We start from the raw sequence: 26401 nt of genomic DNA, 5'->3' as shown, positions 1-26401 counted from the left end.
CCACACATCTACAACCATCTGATTTTTGACAAACTTGACAAAAATAAGCAATAGGGAAAGGATTCCCTATTTAATAAATGGTGTTGGGAAAACTGGCTAGCCATATCCAGAAAGCTGAAACTGGATTCTTTCCTTACACCTTATACAAAAATTAACTCCAGATGGATTAAAGATTTAAACATGAGACCTAACACCATAAAAACCCTAGAAGAAAACCGAGGCAATACCACTCAGGACACATAGGCAAGGACTTCATGACTAAAACACCAAAAGCAATGGCAACAAACGCCAAAATAAACGATGGTATCTAATTAAACTTAAAAGCTTATGCACAGCAAAAAAAGCTATTAGAGTGAACCAACAACCAACAAAATGGGAAAAAATTTTTGCAATCTACCCATCTGACAAAGGGCTAATATCCAGAATCTACAAAGAACTTAAACAAATTTACAAGAAAAAAACAACCACATCAAAAAGTGGACAAAGGACATGAACAGACATTTCTCAAAAGAAGACATGTATGCAGCCAGCAAACATGAAAAAAAGCTCATCATCACTGGTCATTAGAGAAAGGCAAATCAAAACCAAATTGTGATACTATCTTGAGGGACTGTGTTCACTTCTCTTCTCAAGTGCACAAGGGGCATGGTTTCAAAGGCAGAAATTTCCCAGCAACATGCCCCACGTGCCTTCATTCACGTCCCCATACGGGAACTAGAGTTCTTTGTATAACTTTCGCTCGTGCGGGAAGGGTAGACAGTCCAGGTGAGTTTCCTTTGTTTAGAAAGCCCGCCAAAAGCCTTGGAAGGAGGAGCTCTATTGCAAGCCAGGCAGCCAATCCAGAGTCAAAGTTCAATCCCTACAGAGGAAGTTTGGAAAAACTCCTTTAACTGGACAAGAACTTGAAGGGGGCAGGAGTAACTCCAGGGTTAAGTTCCCCCTACTCCCTTACCTATTTCCCTCTCTGGGATCCCCTCCCATGGCAGCGTGGGAGCTCTCGCATGCGCTCTCTCTCTCTCCCCTCCCCCCACCTGCGTCCCCATGCAGACTGCATCTCTGGATCCCCTCCCACAACAGCATGGGAACTCTCTTGAGCAAGCTCACTGTGCCACCAGGGCTCTCTCCCCATTCTTGGGTGAGTGAGGCTCAAGGACCTGGGAAAACACATCCAATCAGGGAACAGTGAGCATCTCTGGAATGCCCCCGCAACCTGCTCCTGCCCCCTGGTTACAATCTCACACCAGTTAGAAGAGTGATCATTAAAAAATCAGAAGACAACAGATGTTAGGGAGGATGTGGCAAAATAGGAACGCTCTTACACTGTTGGTGGGAGTGTAAACAGTTCAACCATTGTGGAAGACAGTGTGGCAATTCCTCAAGAGTCTAGAAACAGAAATGCCATTTGACCCAGCAACCCCATTACTGGGTACATACCCAAAGGATTATAAATCATTCTATTATAAAGACACATGCACACGTTATGTTTATTGTGGCACTGTTCACAATAGCAAAGACTTGGAACCAACCCAAATGCCCATCAATGATAGAATGTATAAAGAAAATGTGGCACATATACACCATGGAATACTATGCAACCACAGAAAAGGATGAGCTCACGTTCTTTGCAGGGACATGGATAAAGCTGGAAATCATCACTGTCAGCAAACTGACACAAGAACAGAAAACCAAACACTACATGTTCTCACCCATAAGTGGGTGCTGAACAATGAGAACACATGTACATAGGGAGGGGAACATCACACACCAGGGCCTGTTGGGGGGAGGGGGGCTGGGGAGGAATAGCAGAGGGGCGGGTAGAGGGATAGGGGAGGGATAGCATTAGGAGAAATACCTAATGTGGATGACAGGGTGATGGCTACAGCAAACCACCATAGCACATGTAAAACTATGTAACAAACCTGCACATTCTGCACAGGTTCCCCAGAACTTAAAGTATTATAAATAAATAAGTGAAAAGTGCTCCTGGTGGTGTTAGAACTATTCAATTTCTTGACTGACGTGTGTACACGAACACATGGAAGTAATAAAAATGTACAGAAATTAATACACATACAAAAATGAGTACAAGTAAAACAGGGGAAATCTAAACACAACCAGTGGGTTATATCAATGTCAGTATTCTGGCTGTGAAACAATGACTCCATCTTAATCACAAACTTAGATTACATTTCCAAAGAACTCCAAGGTAGGGAGTTGAAGACCAGCCTGACCAACATGGAGAAACTCTGTCTCTACTAAAAATACAACAAGAAGCCCAGCTAATTGCCAGCAAGCCCAGCTAATTTGGGGTTTGTTTTTTTTTTGTAGAGATGGGGTTTCACCATGTTACCCAAGCTGGTCTTGAACTCCTGGGCGCAAGCAATTGCCCACCTCAGGCTCCCAAAGTGCTGGGATTACATGTATCATGTAACCCCAAAATTGAACATACTCAAATTTGATAGCAAGGAAAGCTATACCACAAAATGTATGTAATTTCTAAAAGGGATGTAAATAAATAAAAACCCAGCATAGAACCACTGCAGGCTCAAGTGGGTTTTCAAAGAATCACAGCAGAAGATCAGTAAGAAGCATTAAGCAGAGACTCCCCACAGATACAAACTCCAAAATTCCAGTGCTTCATGAGATTTAGCCACACTAAATTACTGTTTTCCACAATAATTCTAAAAAAGTAAATAAGAAAGGTCGATGATTAATCCATTTAAGCAAGCAAGCCAGCATATAGTTCAACTCCTATTTTTTAGGTTACTACCCTTCAAGATGAAGAACTCCCTAAAATAATGGCCTATCTTCACTTACAGAACAGAGGCTAAAATGAATTACCACTAACTGCCTATGAAGGAATAAGTCTGGATGCCAACGGCAGCTTCTTTTTTTCTTTTTTTATTCGGGGGGTGGGGAGGAAGGAGTTTCACTTTTGTTGACCAGGCTGGGGTGCAACAGCACCATCTCAGCTCACCGCAACCTCTGCCTCCTGGGTTCAATCCATTCTCCTGTCTCAGCATCCCGAGCAGCTGGGATTACAGGCATGTGCCATCACACCCAGCTAATTTTGCATTTTTAGTAGAGACAGGATTCTCCAGGTTGGTCAGGCTGGTCTCAAACTCCCAACCTCAGGTGATCGCCGGCCTCAGCCTCCCAAAGTGCTGGGATTACAGGCATCAGCCACTGCGCCTGGCCTAGCGGCTTCTTAATTATGACAATTAAGGAACAAAATGTCTCTAGAAAGATGCAGGAGCAGGACAGGTGCCCCAATAATGAGACTTGTTTTATTTCACAGGTAGCATTTTGGGCAGTGTCCTTGAAAATGCTCAATTTCAGATATTATTTGTCATTTTCTTTCAGCACATCCATCATCTTGATCTATTTGAAGAAAAATCACTGACAAAGTAATTTAAAATCTTGACAGTCTATGCACCAAACTTGTCAAAATTGCTTTGAAAGTTTGGGGGCACAGGAACGTTAAGAACAATCCTTTATAAATTATTGACTCTTCCTCCTGAATAGGTACCTGGCATTTTCTTTCTTTGGAAACAAGGTCCACTCTGTCACTCAGGCTGGAGTACAGTAGAGCAATGAGCCTCGACCTCCAAAGGTCAATCAATCCTCCCACCTCAGTTTCCCGAGTAGCAAGGAACCACAGGCACGCGCCACCACTCCCAGTTAATTTTTATTTTGAAGGTTTTAAGAGACAGGGTCTCACTCTCCTGCCCATGCTGGAGCGCTGTGGCCTGATCATAGCTCACTGCAGCCTCCACCTCCGGGCTCAAGGGATCCTCCTGCCTCAGCCACCCGAGTAGCTGGGACTACAGGCAGGCGCCACCACACACTGACAATTTTTTTATTTTTTGTAGACAGGGTCTTGATACTCCTGGTCGCAAGTGATTCTATCACTTGAAAAGGGTGAGCTCATGTTCTTTGCAGGGACATGGATAAAGCTGGAAATCATCATTCTCAGCCTCTCAAAGTGCTGGGATTATAGAAATGAGCCACCGCGCCCGGCGACCAAGCGCTTTAATAACTGAATATAATGAGCTTACTTGTGTAAGTTTTTTTGTTTTTTTGTTTTTTTTGTTTTTTGAGACAGAGTTTCGCTCGTTACCCAGGCTGGAGTGCAATGGCGCGATCTCGGCTCACCGCAACCTCCGCCTCCCGGGTTCAAGCAATTCTCCTGCCTCAGCCTCCCGAGTAGCTGGGATTACAGGCACGCACCACCATGCCCAGCTAATTTTTGTATTTTTAGTAGAGACGGGGTTTCACCTTGTTGACCAGGATGGTCTCGATCTCTTGACCTCGTGATCCACCCGCCTCGGCCTCCCAAAGTGCTGGGATTACAGGCGTGAGCCACTGCGCCCAGCCTTGTACGTTTTTTTTAAATGTAAATGCATACCTACACAGGCATACATCCCTGATACTTTATTTTCCATTTTCCAGTTTATACTCGGCCTCAGTTTAGGACAAGTGTGTAACAATACAATCCAAACAGAACTTTAGTATCTAGTATCCTAACTCTCTGTAGTAGATATTCACATCAAGATTTTCCACGTGAGGAAACCTACGCAAACAGCTGATAAGCCGGTGAAGGGCTATGAGAATTGAAGCTCAATGTATCCGATTCCAAAAACATACTTTCTTTTCATTCTACAAGGCACTGCCTCCCTTGACAGGAAAACGATCAAAACAGAAGCAGAAACTTTTCACTTTTTCCGGGTATCATTTCCGTATCTCAGTGCGACGTAGTGATGAAATAAAAGAACACCGGAGTTCGGCGGCCAGGATTCAAATCCAGCTTCGCCACTGACCGGGACGTGCGTCCCCCGCACACTGAGCGGCGGGGCACCCTCCGGCCGTGCAGCCTGAGAGCACCGGGGAACCCGCCGGCTCTGCGGGGACCAAAGCGTCAGAACCAGAAGGGTCTCCAAGGAGAGCGCTGGGGGTTTTCTTCGGGGCAAAGAACTAGAGAAAACCAGGATCGCACCACAAAATACGAACTCGGCGCGGGACGGAGGGAGCTCGGGGCTCGCCCGACGCCCGGGAGGATGAGGGCCGCCCCCCAGGTGTGAAAGGGACCCCCCCACACACCGCCGGCAACCGAGGAAGCAAAGCCCAACCCGGCGTTCCCAGCGGCCTGCGTGGCGTCAGGAAGGACCCGACCCGAGTCCCGAGCCCACCTCGACGGCGGGTGGGACCCAGCCCCGGCATCTGAAGAAGCCCAACCCGGCACCAGGAACGGCCAGTCCCGGCGTCCGGAGGTCGCCGGGGAATCGGGAGGGTCCCAACTCCTCATCCCAAGCCCACTCCCGCGTCGGTAAGGAACCACCCCCGACTTCGGCAAGACCCGCCCCGGCGTCCAGAGCCCATCCCCGCGTCGCGAGGGACCCACGCCGGCATCAAGAAGGGCCGCCCCGGCGTCGGGAGAGGCCTACCTCGGCGTCGGGAGGCGCCCCTCCGGGAGCGGAGCGGGGCGGAGACCCGCCGAGGGAGAGGCGGCGGCGGGGAGGGGCGGGCGGAAGCTGTAGGTACGCAGTAGCCGGCGGCGGCCGCTCTGCCGACCTTCTCCGGGGCCACGGGGTCCGGAGCAGCCGCACGTTGGGAGCGCGGGCGGAGGGGGGCGCGCGCCCTGCGGTGTCAGAGACGCGCTCTCGGGGCGGACGCAGGCGCGGCGCGCGGAGACGGAACCAACCCCCGCCGCGGGGGAGCCACCCGGGACGTACCAACTGCGCGGGAGGCTCCGGCCGCCCGGGATCCCACTCGCGCCTTGCGCGGTCTCAGTTGCTTGCGCTTTAAGGGAAAGCAAGGAGTAACAGACTGAGATGGCTGTAGGGTAAAATGTACAGAACGGCCACTTCTGAGAACAATTCGGTGTGGTGAAATTTAAAATGTGCATTTATGACCCAGCAATTTCACGTCTAGAAAAACACGGAAATGACAGGCGTGAGGCGGGCGGATCACCTGAGGTCAAGAGTTCGAAAGCAGCCTGGTCAACACAGTGAACCCTCGTCTGTAGTAAAATACAAAAATTACCCGGGTATGGTGGCGCGTGCCTGTACAGCTACTCCAGAGGCTGACGCAGGAGAAACGCTTTGATCCGGAAGGCAGAGGTTGCAGTGAGCCCAGATCAGGCCACTGCACTCCAGCCTGGGCCACCGAGGAGCAAGACTCCGTCTCAAAAAAAAAAAGAAAAAAAAAAAAATACAAAACATTAGCTGGGCATGGTGGCGCGTGCCTGTAATGCCAGCTACTCAGGAGGTTGAGGCAGGAGAATTGCCTGAACCCAGGAGGCGGAGGTTGCGGTGAGCCGAGATCGCGCCATTGCACTCCAGCCTGGGTAACAAGAGCAAAACTACGTCTAAGAAAAAAAAAAAAAGAGAAAGAAAGAAAAGGAAAATACAGAAACTTCTACAGGTGTCCACAAGACATGTTCAAGGAGGCTGGCTTCCTGGCGGAAAATGGGAGCACCAGAAATCTCCAAAAAATCTCTCATGATAACAAAACAAAGGAGTCCTATATGTGTCAACATTTGCTAGGTCATAACTATTTAAGTTACTGAAATAACAACATGCAAACAAATATGTACTCTGAAATGATTTACGTAAATTTAAAAATAGGTAAATTAGAACAGTAAGTACTTTTTTTTTTTTTTTTTTTTTTTTTTTGATACGTAGTTTCACTCTTGTTGCCCAAGGCTGGAGTGCAATGGCGCGATCTCGGCTCACCGCAACCTCTGCCTCCTGGGTTCAGGCAATTCTCCTGCCTCAGCCTCCTGAGTAGCTGGGATTACAGGCACGAGCCACCATGCCCAGCTAATTTTTTGCATTTTTAGTAGAGATGGGGTTTCACCATGTTGACCAGGATGGTCTCGATCTCTTGACCTCGTGATCCACCCGCCTCGGCCTCCCAAAGTGCTGGGATTACAGGCTTGAGCCACCGCACCCGGCCCCAGTAAGTACTATTTACAGAAAATGTATGTGTGGGCGGGGAGCGGTGGCTCATGCCTGTAATCCCAACACTTTGGGAGGCCCAGGCCGGCAGATCACGAGGTCAAGAGATTGAGACCATCCTGGCCAACATGGTGAAACCCCGTCTCTACTAAAATACAAAAATTAGCTGGACGTGGTGGTGCACGCCTGTAGTCCTAGCTACTCGGGAGGCTGAGGCAGGAGAATTGCTTGAACCCCGGAGGCGGAGGTTGCAGTAAGCCGAGATCACGCCACTGCACTCCAGCCTGGCGCCTAGTGACAGAGCAAGGCTCTGTCTTAACAAACAAACAAACAAAAAATGTATGTGTGTAAAAGCATATAAAATGAACTAGATGCATACCATGATGACGGTAAGGGGGTGAGAGAGGAAGTAAGGGGAAATGGGGGGGGGAAGCAAACAGGACTTCAGACAGATCTGTTCTGACTTCTATTAAAAAGAAAGGCCTGGCCGGGCGCGGTAGCTCAAGCCTGTAATCCCAGCACTTTGGGAGGCCGAGGCGGGTGGATCACGAGGTCGAGAGATCGAGACCATCCTGGTCAACATGGTGAAACTCCGTCTCTACTAAAAATACAAAAAATTAGCTGGGCATGGTGGTACGTGCCTGTGATCCCAGCTACTCAGGAGGCTGAGGCAGGAGAATTGCCTGAACCCAGGAGGCGGAGGTTGCGGTGAGCCGAGATCGCGCCATTGCACTCCAGCCTGGGCAACAAGAGCGAAACTCCGTCTCAAAAAAAAAAAAAAAAAGAAAAAAAGAAAGGCCTGGCCAGGTGCAGTGGCTCACGCTTGTAATCCCAACACTTTGGGAGGCCTGGCAAACAGATCACTTGAGGTCCAGAGTTAGAGTTTAACCTGGCCAACATGGTGAAATCTGTCTCCACTAAAAATACAAAAATTAGCTGGGCATGGGGGCGGGCACCTGTAATCCCAGTTATTCGAAGAATGAGGCAGGAGAATTGTTTGAACCTGGGAGGTGGAGTTTGCAGTGAGCCAAGATTGTGCCATTGCACTCCAGCCTGGGCAACAGGGCAAGACTCCATCTCAAAAAAAAAAAAAAAATTGTGCACTCTATGAAGACATGATCCATGTAATCCTTGCAAGTAGCAATGGGCCTGTCTTTTTTAGAGGAGCACCTGGAGCCCCCCCCAGACAGACCAGGCTTGTCTTAAAGCAAACACTCAATTAATGTTGATTGAATTGAATTGAGGAGCCGGGAGATCAGAAAAGGTTTCAGTGCAGGGCCAGAAAGATCTTTTTAGAGCATCTTACTTCAGGGAAGACTATCGATGCACTGTTGTTGGCAGCCATCCTGCAAACCTGAAGACAGACAGCCTGTGACAGGCAGCCTGTAAGATGGCTGTTAATGATCCCACAGGCTAGCAATCACACTCTTGTGTAATCTCTCCCCTTGAGTGTGGGCTATGCATAATAACTCACTTTTAAACAATATAATAAGGCAGAAGTGATGACATGTCATTTCCAAGATTGGGTTATATTATATACTTGTAAACCAATGGTTTATATACTTATAAACCAATGTTCATAGCAGCACTATTCACAATACCCAAAAGGTGGCTTCCTTCTTGGGTACTATCTTGAGTTCTCAATTGGCTCACTCAGGCCAAATGCTATACCATGAGAAATAGCCAGATAGAAAGACTCACAGGGCAACGGCTTGACCATATCTTAGAAGAGCCCTTAAGCCCAAGACCTGTCCTAGCCATGTCCCAGTTCACGACCTATGAAAAGTAGTTTTATAGGCTTTTTTACTTTTTTGTTGTTTGTTTTGAAACAGGGTCTCACTCTATCGCCCAGGCTGGAGTGCAGTGGTGTGATCACGGCTGACAGCAGCTTCAAAATTCTGAGCTCAAGCTATCCTCCCACCTCAGCTTCCCAAGTAGCTGGGACAACAGGTGCATGCCACCATGGCTAGCTTTTTGTTGTTGTTGTTGTTATTTTTTGTGAAGACAGAGTGTCACCATGTGCCCAGACTGGTCTCAATCTCCTGGACACAAGTGATCCTTCTGCCTTAGCCTCCCAAAGTGCTGGGATTACAGGCATGAGCCACTGCACCTAGCCTATGTTTTAAGCTATTATGTTTTGGGGTAATTTGTTACATAACAACATATAGTTATTACAGAGCTTAGAAGAGAGAGAAAAAAAAAAAAAACAGAAAATAGCAGAGTTAGGACCCCAGTCATATATACCTGGCAACCGTTCAACTTCTGGGTTTTCTGTGTTGTAAGAAATATTAAGTTTCCTTTATATTTACACCATTATGAGTCATGTTTTCTGTTACCTAAAGTAGAAAACATCCTAGTTGATAAAAACCTAAATGTCCGTCAGTAAGAGAATGATGTAATGATGTATTACACAGTATAGCATATTCAAAGAATAACATACAACAATTAAAAGAAATGAAACACACTTTGGGAGGCTGAGGTGAGTGAATCACTTGCACCCAGGAGTTCAAGACCAGCCTGGGTAACACATTGAGACTTATCTCTACTAAAAATAAAAATAAGCTGGGTGCAGTGACTCATCTTTGGGAAGCCAAGACAGGTGGATCACCTGAGGTCAGGAGTTCAAGACCAGCCTGGCCAAAATGGTGAAACCCCATCTCTACTAAAAATACAAAAATTAGCTGGGGGTGGTGCCACACACCCATAATCCCAGCTACTCAGAAGGCTGCAGCAGAAGAATCACTTGAACCTGGGAGACAGAGGTTGCACTGAGCGGAGATCACACCACTGCACTCCAGCCTGGGTGACAGGGTGAGACTCCATCTCAAAAAATAAAATAATAAAAAATTATACAGATGCTGTATGGCCAGAAAAATAATAAAATAAACAATTAGCCACATGTGGTGGTATGTGTCTGTCATCCCAGCTACTCGAGAAGCCAAGGCAGGAGGATTTGTTAAGCCCAGGAGTTCCAGGTTGCAGTGAGCTGTGATCGCACCACTGCACTCTAAACTGGATGACAGAGCGAGACCCTGCCTCAGAAAAAAGAAATGAAACAAATCTACATGTATCACTGAGCATAGACTTCAAAACATGATATTAATTTTAAGAAGCAAGTAGCAGGAGAATGTAAGGTCCATGAGAATAGAAACTTTATTTTGTGCATTGCTATACTGTCAAAGTTAGAACAATGCCTAGCACAGAGTAAAGTAGAATGAATGAAACGCCCATTATGATTTCATTTATGAAAACACACATAGTCAGGCCGGGCGCGGTGGCTCAAGCCTGTAATCCCAGCACTTTGGGAGGCCGAGGCGGGTGGATCACGAGGTCAAGAGATCGAGACCATCCTGGTCAACATGGTGAAACCCCGTCTCTACTAAAAATACAAAAAATTAGCTGGGCATGGTGGCACGTGCCTGTAATCCCAGCTACTCAGGAGGCTGAGGCAGGAGAATTGCCTGAACCCAGGAGGCGGAGGTTGCGGTGAGCCGAGATCGCGCCATTGCACTCCAGCCTGGGTAACAAGAGCGAAACTCCGTCTCAAAAAAAAAAAAAAAAAAAAGAAAAAGAAAACATACATATTCTTAAACAAATAACATCGTATGTTTTTGAAGTGTAGATACATATAAAAGTATTTCCATAGGCCTGGGAAGATACAGGGATATGTAATAAATGTATAATAGAAGATCCTTTTTTTTTTTTTTTTTAAGATGAAATCTCACTCTGTCGCCTAGGCTGGAGTGCAGTGGCATGATCTCGGCTCACTGCAACCTCCGCCTCCCAGGTTCAAGGGACTTTCCTGCCTCAGCCTCCTGAGTAGCTGGGATTACAGGTGTGTGCCACAGCACTGGGCTAATTTTTTGTTCTTTTAGTAGAAATGAGGTTTCACCATATTGGCCAGACTGGTCTTCAACTCCTGACTGCAGGTCATCAGCCCGCCTTGGGCTCTCAAAGCGCTAGTATTACAGGCATGAACCACTGTGCCCAGCCAGAGGATGCTTTTTAAAAAGGAACTAGAGGTACAAAATTGGGAGTGGACAAAAGGAACCTTAATATATCTGTAATGTTCTGATTTTATTTTAAGAACCACTACTAGGCCAAGTATGGTGGCTCATCCCTGTAATCCCTGCACTTTGGGAGGCAAAGGTGGGGAGATCACTTGAGCCCAGGAGTTCTAGACCAGCCTGGACAACATGGCGAAACCTCAACTCTACAAAAAATACAAAAATTAGCTGGAGTTGGTGGCTTGCGCCTATACTCCCAGCTACTTGGGATGCTGAGGTGGGAGGATAGCTTGAGCCCAGGAGGCAGAGGTTGCAGTGAGCCGCCAAGATTGCTCCACCACTGCACTCCAGCCTGTGTGACAAAGCAAGACCCTGTCTCAAAAAAAAAAAAAAAAAAAAAAAAAAAAAGGAAGAAAGAGAACCACTACTTTGTAATTAAAAATGAATAAACTAACTGGGCACGGTGGTTTACGCCTGTAATCCCAACATATTGGGAGGCTAAGGGGGGTGGATCACAAGGTCAGGATTTCAAGACCAGTCTGGCTAACACAGTGAAACCCCATCTCTACTAAAAATACAAAAAAATTAACCAGGAGTGGTGGCATGCACTTATAGTCCCAGCTACTCAGGAGGCTGAGGCAGGAGAATCACTTGAACCTGGGAGGCAGTGGATGCAGTGAGCCGAGATCATGCCACTGCACATACCGCCTGGGCAGCATAGTGAGACTCCATCTCAAAAAAGAAAAAAAAAGAATAAACTATAAGCTGAGCACAATGATACATACCAGTAGTTCCAGCTACTCAGGAGACCGAGGTGAGAGGATTACTTGAGTTCAGGAGTTCAAGGATGTACTGCACTATAATCATGCCTATGAATAGCCGCTGTACTCCGGCCCAGGCAACACAGTAAGACTCCATCTCTACAAAAACATTTAAAAATTAGCTGTGTATGGTGGTGTGCACCCATCATCCCAGCTCCTCAGGAAGCTAAAATGGGAGGATCTCTTGAGCCCAGAAGTTCCTTTTTTAAAGACAGGGTCTTTCTCTGTTTCCTACAGCAAGACCTTGTCTTTAAAAAGTAGTAATAGTTTTTTAAAAAATAAAACTTTTAGAAGAAAACTAACGGAAAATCTTCATGACCTTAGATCTGGCAATATCTTGAATATGACATCAAAAGCACAGGCAACATGATGAAAAGGGTTCTGGAGATGGATGGTGGTGATAGCTATACAACATTATGAATGTATTTAATACTACTGAACTGGGCACTTAAATTGGTTACAGTGATAGTAAGTTTTATGTTATGTGTATTTTACCATAACAAAAAAAAAAACTGGGGATAAAAGCATAGGGAACAAAAGAAAAAATAAATGGACTCCATCAAAATTAAAAACATTCACACATCAAAGGACATCATCAAGAGAGTGAAAACCCACAGAAGGGGATAAAATATTTGCAAATCATATATTTATTAATATCCAGAAAATATTGCTTAAAACTCCTACATCTCAACAACAAAAAATAAAACAACCCAATTCAGAAATGAGCAAGTCTTCAGCCTCAAACTCCCTTGCTCAAAGAATCCTCCTACCTTAGCCTCCCAAGTAGCTGGGACTATAGGTACACAGCACCATGCCTAGCTAATGTTTTTCATTTTTTGTAGAGATAGGGGGTCTTACTATGTTGCCCAAGCTGGTCTTGAACCCCTGGTCTGAAGTGATCCTCTTGCCTCAACCTCTTAAAGTTCTGGGATTACAAGCAAGAGCCACCACACCTGGCCACAAAGGTCTTAAATGGACATCTCTTCAATTAACGTATACAGCTCACACCTGTAATCCCTGCACTTTGGGAGGCCGTAGTGGGCAAATCATGAGGTCAGGAGTTTAAGACCAGTCTTGCCAACATGGTAAAACTCTGTCTCTACTAAAAATACAAAAAATTGGCTGGGTGTGGTGGCAGGGGCCTGTAATCTCAGCTACTTGGGAGGCTGAGGCAGCAGAATCACTTGAACCTGGGAGGCAGAGGTTACAGTGAACCAAGATTGTGCCACTGCACTCCAGCCTGGGAGGCAATTCGAGACTCTGTCGCCAAAAAATAAATAAATAAATAAATAAATAACATATACAAATGTCCAATAACTACATAAAAAGATGCTCAATATCATTAGTCATATCAAAACTACAATGAGCTCTTTCTCCCTAAATTAGCCAGATGTAGTGGCTGGTGCCTGTAATCTCAGCTACTCAGGAGGCTGAGGCAGGGGAATCACTTGAACCCAGGGGGTGGAGTTTGCAGTGAGCCGAGATTGTGCCATTGCACTCCAGCCTGTGTGACAGAGCGAGACTCCATCTCAAAAAGAAACAAAACTAAACTAAACAAAATAAAGATACTATAAAACTATCCAGGCTGGGCACGGTGGCTCACACTTTGGGAGGCTGAGGTGGGCAGACCACGTGGTCAAGAGATCGAGACCCTCCTGGCCAACATGGTGAAACACCATCTCTAAAAATACAAAAAAAAAAAAAAATAGCTGGGCATGGTGGCATGCCCAGTAGTCCCAGCTACTTGGGAGGCTGAGGCAGGAGAATCGTTTGAACTCAGGAGGCGAAGGTTGCAGTGAGCCAAGATTGTGCCATTGCACTCCAGCCTGAAGACAGAGCAAGACTTCACCTCAAAAAAAAAAAAAAAAAAAATCCAACAGTCTGGGTGAGGTAGTTCACACCTGTAATCCCAGTGAGAGGGGAGACCCCCTTCCCTCCTTCTATTTGACCTCCTCCCTCCCCTGATTCCAGATGGGAAGGAGGGTGAAGAAGGGAAAAAAGTAAGATACCAAAGAGCTGGGAAAATGACTACCTTTTTAGTTCCCAGCGTCTCTGCTATCTGTTAACTTTGAAAGAGCTGCAAATGAATGTTATTCCCGCCAGCTGGAGCCTGGCACTGGTTCACACCCCCAGGTCTCCACGGACCAGGCTCCCTCCCAGAAACATCAACAAATAGCTTGTTGGTTTTGTCTCGTCTCTGTAAGCCCCCTTCCCTGCTGGTCCCCCACTCACGATGCACATGAATTAGCAAATCAACAAAGCCCAAAGATTGTAAGGTCGGACGTCCAGCAAATGGACAATGACATAGTTCCGCCTCAGTTTCCCCTTTAGCGTTTTAAGCCTATGGAAGGGGAGAGAAGCTGCAGCTTGGGGAGCTTGGTAAATGAGGCTGTAGCCCCCTGCGCAGCTCCTGGCCAAATAAAAAGCCACTTCCGGCCGGGCACGGTGGCTCAAGCCTGTAATCCCAGCACTTTGGGAGGCCGAGGCAGGTGGATCACGAGGTCAAGAGATTGAGACCATCCTGGTCAACATGGTGAAACCCCGTCTCTACTAAAAACACAAAAAATTAGCTGGGCATGGTGGCGCGTGCCTGTAATCCCAGCTACTCAGGAGGCTGAGGCAGGAGAATTGCCTGAACCCAGGAAGCAGTGCAGTGAGATTGCACCATTTCACTCCAGCCTGGACAAGAAGAGTGAAACTCTGTCTCAAATAATTAATTAAAATAAAATACAATTATCCAGCCTGAGAAGTAGACTAGGACTGCAGCAAAGAAGTGCCCCTGGGCCCCTGCTGGGCTTGCTTTTGCACAGTTCTCCTCAAGAGCACCCCTGCTCTTCTGGACCAATCTCAGGTTCTGATTCAAACAATACTTCTTCACATCCTGTAAGTAAAAACTAATCTATGGACACCTCTAACAGTTTGAGATGTGTTCTTAGAAGTGAGAAGTAAAAAGACTATTAGGAGGTAACCCAGATACCATTCTGATCCCCACATGGTGGGCTCATTGTCCCACCTCATCCATACTAGCCCACTTGGCTGTCATCTCTCTATTTTTTTTTTTTTTTTTTTTTTTTTTTGAGACAGAGTCTTGCTCTTGTTGCCCAGGCTGGAGTACAGTGGTGCGATCTTGGTTTACTGCAACCTCTGTCTTCAACTTCAAACAATTCTCCTGCCTCAGCCTCCTGAGTAGCTGGGATTATAGGCGTCCCCACCACCACGCCTGGCTAACTTTTGTATTTTTTTTAGTACAGCCGGGGTTTTGCCATGTTGGCCAGACTGGTCTTGCACTCCAGTCCTCAGGTAATCCGCCGACCTCGGCCTCTCAGAGTGCTGGGATTACAGGCGTGAGCTACTGTGACTGTCTTTTAAAAAAAAAAAATTTTTTTTGAGACAGGGTCTTGCTGTGTCACCAGGCAGTGGTTCAGTGGGACAACAGCTCACTGCAGCCTCAAGTGATCCTCTCCCCTCAGCCTCCTGAGTAGTTGGGACCAAAGTCACACACCACCATGCCCAGCTAATTTTTTAAATTTTGTAGAGATAGGATCTTGCCATGTTGCCCAGGCTGGTCTCGAACTCCTGCAGTCAAGCAATCCTCCTGCCTCAGCCTCCCAAAGTGCTGGGATTACAGGCATGAGTCACTGTGCCCAGCCTGGTCGTTATCTCCGTAATAGCAGTTAAAACATAATCTCTGATATTACACATTCAGTAGGTACTTTTATGTCTATCACTAGATTAGACATACTAGAGTCAGAACAACTAGGGTTTGAGGCCAGGCGCTGCGGTTCACACCAGTAATCCTAGCACTTTGGGAGGCCAAAGTGGGCAGATAATACGAGGTGAGGAGTTCAAGATCAGATTGGCCAACATGGTGAAACCATGTCTCTAATAAAAATTTAAAAATTAGTTGGGCTTGGTGGTGCACGCCTGTAGTCCCGGCTACTTGGGAGGCTGAGGCAGGAGAATCACTTGAACCTGGGAGGCAGAGGTTGCAGTGAGCTGAGATCGCACCATTGCACTCCAGCCTGGGTGACAGAGTAAGACACTATCTCAAAAAAAAAGAAAGAAAGAAAAAAGAAAGAGAGAGAGAGAGACAGACTAGAGTTTAATCTACCTGAGAGCAAGAACTATATCTTTTTTTTGAGACAGAGTTTCCCAGGCTGGAGTGCAATGGTGCGATCTCGGCTCACTGCAACCTCCGCCTCGTGGGTTGAGGCAATTCTCCTGCCTCAGCCTCCTGAGTAGCTGGGATTACAGGCACGTGCCACCATGCCCAGCTAATTTTTTGTATTTTTAGTAGAGATGGGGCTTCACCATGTTGACCAGGATGGTCTCAATCTCTTGACCTCGCGATCCACCTGCCTTGGCCTCCCAAAGTGCTAGGATTACAGGCTTGAGCCACCAAGCCCGGCCAAGAACTATATCTTTTTTTTTTTTTTTTTTTGAGACAGAGTTTCGCGCTTGTTACCCAGGCTGGAGTGCAATGGCACAATCTCGGCTCACCGCAACCTCCGCCTCCTGGGTTCAGGCAATTCTCCTGCCTCAGCCTCCTGAGTAGCTGGGATTACAGGCACGAGCCACCATGCCCAGCTAATTTTTTGTATTTTTAGTAGAGACGGGGTTTCACCATGTCGACCAGGATGGTCTCGAACTCTCGACCTCGTGATCCACCCGCCTCGGCCTCCCAAAGTGCTGGGATTACAGGCTTGAGCCACCGCGCCCAGCCAAGAACTATATCTTAAGCACTACGTGCATGCATACACACACACACACACACACAGAGTCAGTATTTAAGCAACAGAAATGTATGCTGAACTATAGCCAGTTCCTGTCCCTTAGCAAAGCCATTTCCCTGGGATCGTTCATCACCATGGCAACAATACACAGTAGGATGTGTTAGAAAATGGTTCTCATTTTCCACAAGGAGGAAATAAAAAGCCAGCTCAACAAATACAAGGCATCACCTGCACTGCCAGGTCCCAGCAAGGAGTCCAGGCCTGGGGCATTCTTGGAAGCACTCACACAAAGACAGAATTCTAACTGGCAACAATGAGGGCAGTTCAGACCCTCAGTAGGGTAGCTCAGGAGTCTGCCTCCGTGGTACAAGGGATGAACCTTGACAGCACTCAATGTAGAATAAATGGACGTTATTTTGAGCATCTAATTGGATTGAGCGTGGTGGGAGGAGGAGGGGTTGTTTTCCAATAATATGCAAAGCAATTTACATACTCCACTTCCGGGATTTCTTCCGTAGTGTTCAAAAATATCCTCGTGGGTTCTGTGACCTCAATAAACATGCCCACTATCCCCTGGGGGTTATCCATGAATAACTTACACTCTGCAAGTATGAGTAAATAGAACTCTTCAAGATAAGTAGTTTGCGACCACCCTGGCCAACACAGTGAGACCCTGTTTCTAAAAATACATACATACCTACATACATACATATATAAAAAGATAGTAAGTAATGTGCAGTTACTGGCTTTTAGGCTGGTCACCTGGTGTCGACAAAAGGACATAGATTTGCAATCTAAAGATCAGTGTTCAAGCATGGGCTCTGTACCTAACTAGCTGTGTGATCTTGACAAAACCTTTATCTTTTCTAGTCTGTTTCTTTATCATCACTTATGAAGAAATCCCCCACAGAACCACCCTGAAGATTAAATGCTATAATGTATGTCAAACTGTAAAGCACTGCCCTGGGCTGAGTGTACCAGCTCACATCAGGAATCTCAGCACTTTGGGAGGCTGAGGCAGGAGGACTGCTTGAGCTCAGGAATTTGAGACAGCCCAGGGCAATATAGGGAAACCCTGTCTCTACAAAACAAAACAAAATAAAATTTATTAGCTGGGCATGGTGGTGTGCACCTGTAGTCCCAGCTACTCAAGAGGCTGCGGCAGGAGGATCGCTTGAGTGCAAGAATTCGAAGTTACAGTGAGCTATGATCATACCACTGTACTAGTGAGACCCTGTCTTATAAAAAAAAAAAAAAAAAATTAAAAGCACTGTAGGCTAGCCCGGTGCCGTGGCTCATGCCTGTAATCCCGGCACTTTGGAAGGCCCAGGTGGGTGGATCACCTGAGGCCAGGAGTTCAAGACCAGCCTGGCCAACAAGGTGAAACCCCATCGCTACTAAAAAATACAAAAAATAACCAGGTGTGGTAGTGGGTGCCTATAATCCCAGCTACTCGGGAAGCTGAGGCAGGAGAATTGCTTGAAACCGGGAGGTAGAGGTTGCAATGAGTCGAGATTGAGCCACTGCACTCCAGCCTGTGTGACAGAGACTCCATCTAAAAAATAAAATAAAATAAAATAAATTGTAGGCCAGGCACAGTGGTTCAGGCCTGTAATCCCAATGCTTTGGGAGGCCGAGGCAGGTGGATCCACAAGGTCAGGAGTTCGAGACCAGCCTGACCAATATGGTGAAACCCCATCTCTACTAAAAATATAAAAATCACCCAGATGTGGTGGCACTCACCTGTAATCCCAGCTACTCAGAAGGCTGAGGCAGGAGAATCACTTGAACCCAGACGGTGGAGGTTTCAGTGAGCCGAGATTGGGCCACTGCACTACAGTCTGGGCAACAGAGCGAAACTGTCTCAAAAAAAAAAAAAAAATTGTAGAGCACTGCCCAAACATCAGTCACCTACTACATTGGAAGCTCTGGGGCCTGAGACCTGACAGAGAGCTGGTGCTCAACATTTGTAGTTTAAATAAGGAAATACTTGTAGTATAAATGACTAAATTACACTGATGAGCTGCGGTGATCTCAAGCAAGAATAATTATTGTCTGTTTCTCTCTGGCCTCCTCTGATACTACTTTCCTCCCTTGTTCACTGAGCTCCACCTGTGCTGTACTTTTTCCTGTTCCTCTAACACATCAAGCTCTCTTCTGCCTCAGGGCCTTTGCACCTGCTGTTCTCTCTTCCTGGAACGCTCTTGCCCAGCTCTTTGCATGGCTATCCCTTCTCATTAATCAGGTCTTTGCTCAAATGTCATTTTTTTCAGAGGCTTCCCCTGACACTACCCTAATGTTCCTAACTTTTTTTTTTTTTTTTTTTTTTTTGAGACAGAGTTTCGCTCTTGTTACCCAGGCTGGAGTGCAATGGTGCAATCTCGGCTCACCGCAACCTCCGCCTCCTGGGTTCAGGCAATTCTCCTGCCTCAGCCTCCTGAGTAGCTGGGATTACAGGCACGCGCCACCATGCCCAGCTAATTTTTTGTATTTTTAGTAGAGACGGGGTTTCACCATGTTGACCAGGATGGTCTCGATCTCTTGACCTCGTGATCCACCCGCCTCGGCCTCCCAAAGTGCTAGGATTACAGGCTTGAGCCACCGCGCCCGGCACTTCTTTTTTTTGAGACAAAGTTTTGCTCTTGTTGCCCAGGCTGGAGTGCAATGGCTGGATCTTGGCTCACTGAAACCTCCGCCTCCCAGGTTCAAGCCATTCTCCTGCCTCAGCCTCCCAGGTAACTAGGATTACAGGCGCACGCCACCACATCCAGCTAATTTTTTATATTTTTAGAAGAGACAGGGTTTCTCCATGTTGGTCAAGCTGGTCTTGAACTCCCGACCTCAAGTGATTTGCCCACCTCGGCCTCCCAAAGTGCTGGGATCACATGCATGAGTCACCGTGTCTGACCTACTGTTAACTTTATTATTGTACCCCCCTCCACTACAATAAAAAATACTCTACTAGAGCTTCCCGGTCACCGCTATATTTCCATGCTCAAAATATCATCCAGTTCATAGTAAATCCTCCATAAGTATTTGAACAAATGAAGTTGAAATAAGCTAATAATATTAAAAGCTTCATTCATTAAAGAAATATTGTATATGTACCTAGGCGGGTCCAGGTTCTATTTCAAGCTGCTGGAGATTCGGGTGCAATGAAAACAGACAAAAGGCCGGGTGTGGTGGCTCACGCCTGTAATCCCAGCCCTTTGGGAGGCTGAGACAGGCGGATCACAAGGTGAGGAGTGCGCGACCAGCCTGGCTAACATAGTGAAATGCCGTCTCTACCAAAAATACAAAAATTAGCTGGGCGTGGTGGCGTGTGCCCGTCATTCCAGCTACTCAGGAGGCTGAGGCAGGAGAATCACTTGAATCTGGGAGGCGGAGGTTGCAGTGAGCTGAGATCGCACCACTGCACTCCAGCCTGGGCGACAGAGGGAGACTCCATCGAAAAGAAAAGAAAATAGACAAAAATCTCTGCCTTCCTGGGGCTTGTCTTCTAGTAGGGAGACAATAAACAAAATAAAATATATACAAAATAAAGCAGGAAAGGACATGAGTGACATTTTACATGGAGGAGTAAAATTTTAGATGGGATAGCCAGAGAAGATAATTTAGATAGAGTAGCCAGAGAAGGAAATGGAACACTAAGCCATAAAGATATATAGAAGAAATGCACACCAGGAGGTTCCTGGGACAGGAACTAAGGAGTTGGAGACTGAGTAACACATGAGGAAATGAGGTCAAGGAGATTAAGGGAATTCAGAATGTACAGGGCCTTGTTGGTCAAAGTAAGGACTTTGGCTTTTACTAAGTGTGAGATGGGAAGCTGTTGGAGGATTTGAGAAGCGTCGTGATCTGATTCGTCATGAGAAGATCCCTGGGGCTGCTGTGCGGGGAATACCAGTGAGAATGCTACGACCCTAACCTAGGCAAGAGATAGTGGCTCCCAAAGACACGGGAAGGAGCAGCTCTGGGGTTGGAAGATAAAACATGGGGTCTGACAGTTACACTGGAGAAGCCTATTGGCCATTCGAGTGGAACTGTGGAATAGGCAACTGGATGTATACAATAGGTCCGGAAAATCAGAGCTGGGAGCTGGCATTTAGAACTCAACAAATAGTACCCATTATTGGCAGTGATACGGCACCTCAGCTGTATTACACTTACTAGCAGCGACCTCTCGAGTTAACCATTTCCAGGCTCTGGGTCTGCTTCCCTGTAAATGAAACGGCGAAAACACTCCCACTTAACGGGGCCTTGAGAACGAACGGAAGTGTCAAAGGCTGAGCAAAGTGACCGTGAGCCAAAACCGCACGAGTCCCTCCGGGAGGGAGGTCACTGCTGCGGAATCAGCGACAGGTCTCCGAATCAACAGCACGCGCTCCGGGGTCCCAGCGGTAGCGAAGAAAAACAAGCGCCAGGTCCCGCACGGCGGCGCGGCTACAGCGCCCGTGCGGCGCCCAAACCTCGCGAGATTTGCTAGCCGGGCCAAGTTCCACCCCCTCCTCCCCGCCCCCATCTCGCGATACCTAGGCGCCTGAGCGGCTTTCGACCTAAGGTTAGGGCTTGCGGGGAAGATGGAGTATCCCGCACCGGGCACGGTGGAGGCCGCAGACGGCGGAGGGGCCGGGCCTTACAACAGCTCCGAGGAGCCGGAGCGCCAGGAGCCGGATTGGGTGCGCTTCGACCGCGAGAGGGCGCGCCGCCTGTGGGAAGCAGTGTCCGTTGTCCAGCCAGTGGGGAGGGAGGAAGGTGAGTCCGAGGCAGGAAGCCCCTCACCCGCCCACGCGGCTCGCGGGGAGCGGCGGCAGCGCCGGCGGCACCGTGAGCCGGCCTCCGGGTGTAAGGTCACACCCCCTGGCCCGCCTCCTTCCGTGCTGCGCCCCGGGACTCCCAGACTTGTGCTCCCCATCCGGGCGCTGGCACCCCGAGAACCGGGCCCCCAGCGCGCTGAGGATGAAGGACCGCTCACGCTCGGGCCCTGGATTTTTCCCCTCCTCCGTCATCATTCATCACAGCGCAGTTTTTCCCAAACTCGAGGACTGTCATGCCTATACTCGACCTCTCGGGGACCCAGTCTTTGCTGTGGCACTCCCCGTAAGCCGAGCCGAGTGTCCCTCAGCACTCCTTGACTCATCATCGTCCTAATCTCCAGATTTCCCCCGGGGGTCTCTTGCCTCCCCCCTCTCAAGCCCCACACTTCGAGGGCTCTGGAAGGCCTTCTTACCCCCTGAGTTCCTCCTGTTCTTGATGGCTGAACCCTGGCTGACTCCTGTTTCTAGCTCTCTGGCCTCTACTTGCTGGGTCCCTTATTCTAAGGTGGGGACCAGGAGCCCGAGAAATTGGTCTGGGTGTGCTTTGCTCCAGCTTCTTTGTGTCCTACACTTGACCCAAAGTTGCTGAGAACAGCGTAAGCAAAGCCACGGCAGGGGTCACTTCTGGGCCGAAGCGTCCCAGCTTGCTCTGCACTTGACCTGAGTCTGGGTAAGATGGGAGATAGAAAGAGAAGGATGGAAAAGAGCTGTCCTAACCTGCTTGTGTGACCCCCTTCACAGTCCTTTGTAGAGGCAGCCGCTTAATGCTAACCCAAATGTGCAAGAACTTTGTCTGGGCTTCTCTGCTAACCCTGTCAGCTATCTGCAGGGAAATCAGATTTCTCCAGTGATTTGATTGCTTGCTGAGCAGACTGTCTTGGAAAGTTTAATATGCTATTTGTGAACTAATTGCCCTGGATAAAATTGAATTTTTGACCATATCTAAGGAAGACATGTTTAAATTAGGGGTGGTACACAGACCTATACCTTGGTATATACTTCAATTTAAAAACAAGTCTAGCCTGTCTCTTAAGTTAATGTAGTGTATATGTGTGTGTGTATATATATATATATATATACACATACACACATATATATGTATATATACATAAACACACACATATATATGTATATCTGAAAGAGACAGGGCCCCAGAAATGGTGTGTATATGTATGTGTTTTATACACACACACCCCATTTCTGGGGCCCTCTCTCCTTTTATATATACAAAAAATAAGGCCCTCTCTCTCTTTTTTTTTTTTTTTTTTTTTGAGTGGGTCTCATTCTGTCACCCAGGCTGAAGTGCAGTGGCACAATCTCACTGCAGCCTCTGCTCCTAGGTTCAAGCAACTCTACTGCCTCAGCCTCCCCAATTAACTGGGATTACAAGCAGCCGCCATCACGCCCAGCTAATTTTTGTATTTTTAGTAGACATGGGGTTTCACTTTGTTGTCCAGGCTGTTCTCAAACTCCTGACCTTAAGTTATCTGCCTGCCTCGACCTCCCAAAGTGCTGGGATTACAGGTGTGAGCCACTGCACCCAGCTCTCCTACTTTTTTTTGAGATAGCCTTGCTCTGTTGCCCAGGCTGGAGTGCAGTAGCGCCATCTGGGCTTCCTGCAACCCCAGCCTCCCAGTTCTGCCTGAGCTTCCCGAGGGTCTACAGGTGCATGCCGCCACGCCCAGCTTATTTATTTATTTATTTTTGAGACGGAGTTTTGCTCTTGTTGCCCAGGCTGGCCTTCAATGTCGTGGTTTCGGCTCCCTGCAACCTCCACCTCCTGGATTCAAGCCATTCTCCTGCCTCAGCCTCCTGAGTAGCTGGGATTACAGGCGCCCACCACCACATCTGGCTAATTTTTGTATTTTTAGTAGAGATCGGGTTTCACTGTGTTGCCCAGGCTGGTCTCAAACTCCTGAGTTCAGGCAATTCGCCCGCCTCGGCCTCCCAAAGTGCTGGGATTACAGGTGTGAGCGACTGCACCCAGCTCTACTTTCAAACTTGTTTGGTAGTTTCCTCCCCCAACCCCAATTTTCCTTTCATTAATTTGACAAACATTCACTGATGCCTGCTCTGGACCCAGAACTGGTTAGGCTTCAGAGCTACAGCGTATCAGAGGCAGATGCTGCCCTTCCCTCGGGAGGCTTGCAATCTAGTCCAGGAAGCAGCCACCAAAAGAGTTCCAGTGTAATGTAAGGGATGCAGTGATGAGGAATGTTTTAAGAGTTGGAGGTGCACAAAAAGAAAGTGACGTTTGCCCTGGATCTTGAAGCAGAAAACACAGAGACTGTGCTTTGAAAAGTGACCTATCATTCCCCTGTTCTCCTCACTTCTTCCACATTTATATGAAATCTAGGTAGACACCTGCAACGCTAAGTCCTACTTACCCTTTTTCTTCTCCTAGCCCCTTCATTGAGTTATAATTTATATACCACACAGGTCACCCATTTTATCTCCAATGATTGTTAGCAAATGTACAGAGTTGTATAGCCATTACCACAATCCAGTTTTAGAACATATCCATCACCCCAGTTAGTTCCTTTGAGCTCATTTATATTAAATCCCCACTCCCACCTCCTGCACTAGGCAACCAGTGATCTGTTTTCTGTCTAGGGTAATCTTTGGAGTTTGGCTTCTCTCAGCATGTTTTTGAAGTTCAGCCAAGTCATGATGTGTATTAGTACTTCATTACTTTTTATGGATAAATAGAATTCCATTGTGTAACTATAACACATTCTATTAATCCATTCATTAGTTCTAGACATTTGGATTGTTTCCAGTTTGGAGTTTTTGTGAATAATGCTGGTGTGGACAGTCACGCACAAGTTTTTGTGTGAACATACGTTTCATTTCTTGAGTATATCCCTAAGAATAGAATTGCTGGCTGAGCGTGGTGGCTCACACCTGTAGTCCTAGCACTTTGCAAGGCCAAGGTGGGCAGATCACCTGAGGTCAGGAGTTTGAGACCAGCCTGGCCAACATGGTGAAACTGCATCTCTTAAAAAAAAAAAAAAAAAAGAATGGAATTGCTGGTTCATATCATAACTCTAATATATCTTTTTAATTTATTTTTTTATATTTTTTAATTTTTATCAAGATGATCTTGGCCGGGCACGGTGGCTCACGCCTGTAATCCCAGCACTTTGGGAGGCCGAGGCGGGTGGATCACAAGGTCAAGAGATCAAGACCATCCTGGTCAACATGGTGAAACCCCGTCTTTACTAAAAATACAAAACATTAGCTGGGCATGATGGCATGTGCCTGTAATCCCAGCTACTCAGGAGGCTGAGGCAGGAGAATTGCCTGAACCCAGGAGGCGGAGGTTGCAGTGAGCCGAGATCGTGCCATTGCACTCCAGCCTGGGTAACAAGAGAGAAACTCCATCTCAAAAAAAAAAAAAAAGATGATCTTGTTGCAGTAACTAATATTTTGAAGAACTGCCAAACTGTTTTCCAAAATGGTTTCACTTTTTATATTTCTGCCGTCAATGTATGAGGGTTTCAATTTTTCTATAACCTCGACAACACTTGTGTTTTTTTATTATAGTCATTCTAGTGGGTATGTGGTGATACCTCATTGTGATTTCCTACAGACTGAGGAGACTGAGCACTTTTCATGGGCTTACTACTCATTTGTAGATCTTTGGTGAAGTAATCTAGTCACATCATTTGCCTATTTTGTAATTGGGCTGTTTGTCTTCTACTGAGTTGTAAGAGTTGTCTATGTATTCTAGGTACAAGTCTTTTATTATAGATAGGATTTCCAGGTATCTCCCCCTGACTGTGATTTGTCTTTTCATTTTCTAAACAGTGCCTTTTGAAGCACAAAAGTTTTAAGTTTTGATGAAATTAATCAATTTTTTTCTCCTGTGTATTGTGCTTTTAGTGTCATGTCTAAGAACTCTTTATCCTAACCCAAGGTTTGAGAAATATTCGCTTTTAGATTTTCCTTTTCTTATAGTTTTAGCTCCTTACCTTTAGGTCTATGAATTATTACTATTGCAGGAAATTAAATAAAAGGTTCCTCTTCAAAGCTTTCCTCTTAGTTCATTACAAATAATAGTTTCTTCAAAGGTTAATTTACTTTAAAGCTTCTGCTAATTATCTTAAAGTAGCTGTTAGTCATAAAAAAGAAATAAGTGCATCCCATGTTTTTAGTTCTTATACTTTAACCTAGATATCTGCCTTGACATACCTGGACAAGCCCAAGCAAGTCTTAGGTCAAAGCATATTCCCCTTCTTTTTTTTTTTTTTTTTTTTTTTTGAGACGGAGTTTCGCTCTTGTTACCCAGGCTGGAGTGCAATGGCGCGATCTCGGCTCACCGCAACCTCCGCCTCCTGGGGTCAGGCAATTCTCCTGCCTCAGCCTCCTGAGTAGCTGGGATTACAGGCACGCGCCACCATGCCCAGCTAATTTTTTGCACTTTTAGTAGAGACGGGGTTTCACCATGTTGACCAGGATGGTCTCGATCTCTCGACCTCGTGATCCACCCGCCTCGGCCTCCCAAAGTGCTGGGATTACAGGCTTGAGCCACCGCGCCCGGCTAAGAGTTGATTTTTAAAGGCAAAGAAATGTGGACAACCCATTCTACGTAGTCAGGGATGTTAATTCAAAAAAAAATGTGGACAGAGAGTTGGACTGATAAAAAGTTGTTTGTCAAGAATTCTCACTGATTTACAGAAATAACATTGATTAATGATTGGCTGTACATTGTTATGCTATAGGATGCAGGATATATCAGGTGGGGCATTATTAGGTTAATTCTTAACTACTTGTGACGATAGCAAGCAGGTTTTTTGTTTTGTTTTGTTTTTAAGACAGAGTTTCACTCTTGTTTCCTGGGCTGGAGTGCAATGAATGGCACAATCTCAGCTCACTGCAACCTCCATCTCCCGGGTTCAAGCGATTCTCCTACCTCAGCCCCCCAAGTAGCTGGGATTACAGGCATGCACCACCATGCCCAGCTAATTTTTGTATTTTCTTTTTTTTTTTTTTTATTTATTTATTTTTTTTTGAGACGGAGTTTCGCTCTTGTTACCCAGGCTGGAGTGCAATGGCGCGATC

At 46.7% G+C, this 26401-nt stretch overlaps 2 protein-coding genes across 13 annotated transcripts in view; one reads left to right on the top strand and one right to left on the bottom strand.

Annotated features, from left to right (window-relative positions):
* UIMC1 (ubiquitin interaction motif containing 1) overlaps positions 1–20988 on the bottom strand; it is a 128485-nt gene extending 107497 nt beyond the window's left edge. For 4 of the 8 annotated variants that reach the window (XM_010346620.3, XM_074390691.1, XM_074390689.1 and 1 more), the window contains exon 1: positions 5445–5666. The gene's annotated coding sequence lies outside the window, so the exon portion shown is untranslated. Of the gene's footprint in view, positions 1–5444; positions 5667–11751; positions 14216–20690 lie in introns of those variants that run through there. The other 4 variants (XM_074390688.1, XM_074390686.1, XM_074390687.1 and 1 more) reach the window with 4 other exon arrangements.
* Positions 20989–21041: 53 nt separating this feature from the next.
* ZNF346 (zinc finger protein 346) overlaps positions 21042–26401 on the top strand; it is a 65119-nt gene continuing 59759 nt past the window's right edge. For all 5 annotated transcript variants that reach the window (XM_074390535.1, XM_039460631.2, XM_039460630.2 and 2 more), the window contains exon 1: positions 21042–21275. In XM_074390535.1, coding sequence (XP_074246636.1) covers positions 21101–21275 — 175 coding nt within the window. In that variant the 5' untranslated portion in view covers positions 21042–21100. The remainder of the gene's footprint in view (positions 21276–26401) is intronic.

Source organism: Saimiri boliviensis, chromosome 20 (genome assembly GCF_048565385.1).
Source record: "Saimiri boliviensis isolate mSaiBol1 chromosome 20, mSaiBol1.pri, whole genome shotgun sequence".
NCBI lineage: Eukaryota > Metazoa > Chordata > Mammalia > Primates > Cebidae > Saimiri > Saimiri boliviensis.
The sequence above is the reverse complement of the archived record's forward strand: the minus strand, read 5'-3'. Positions and strand labels throughout refer to the sequence as shown.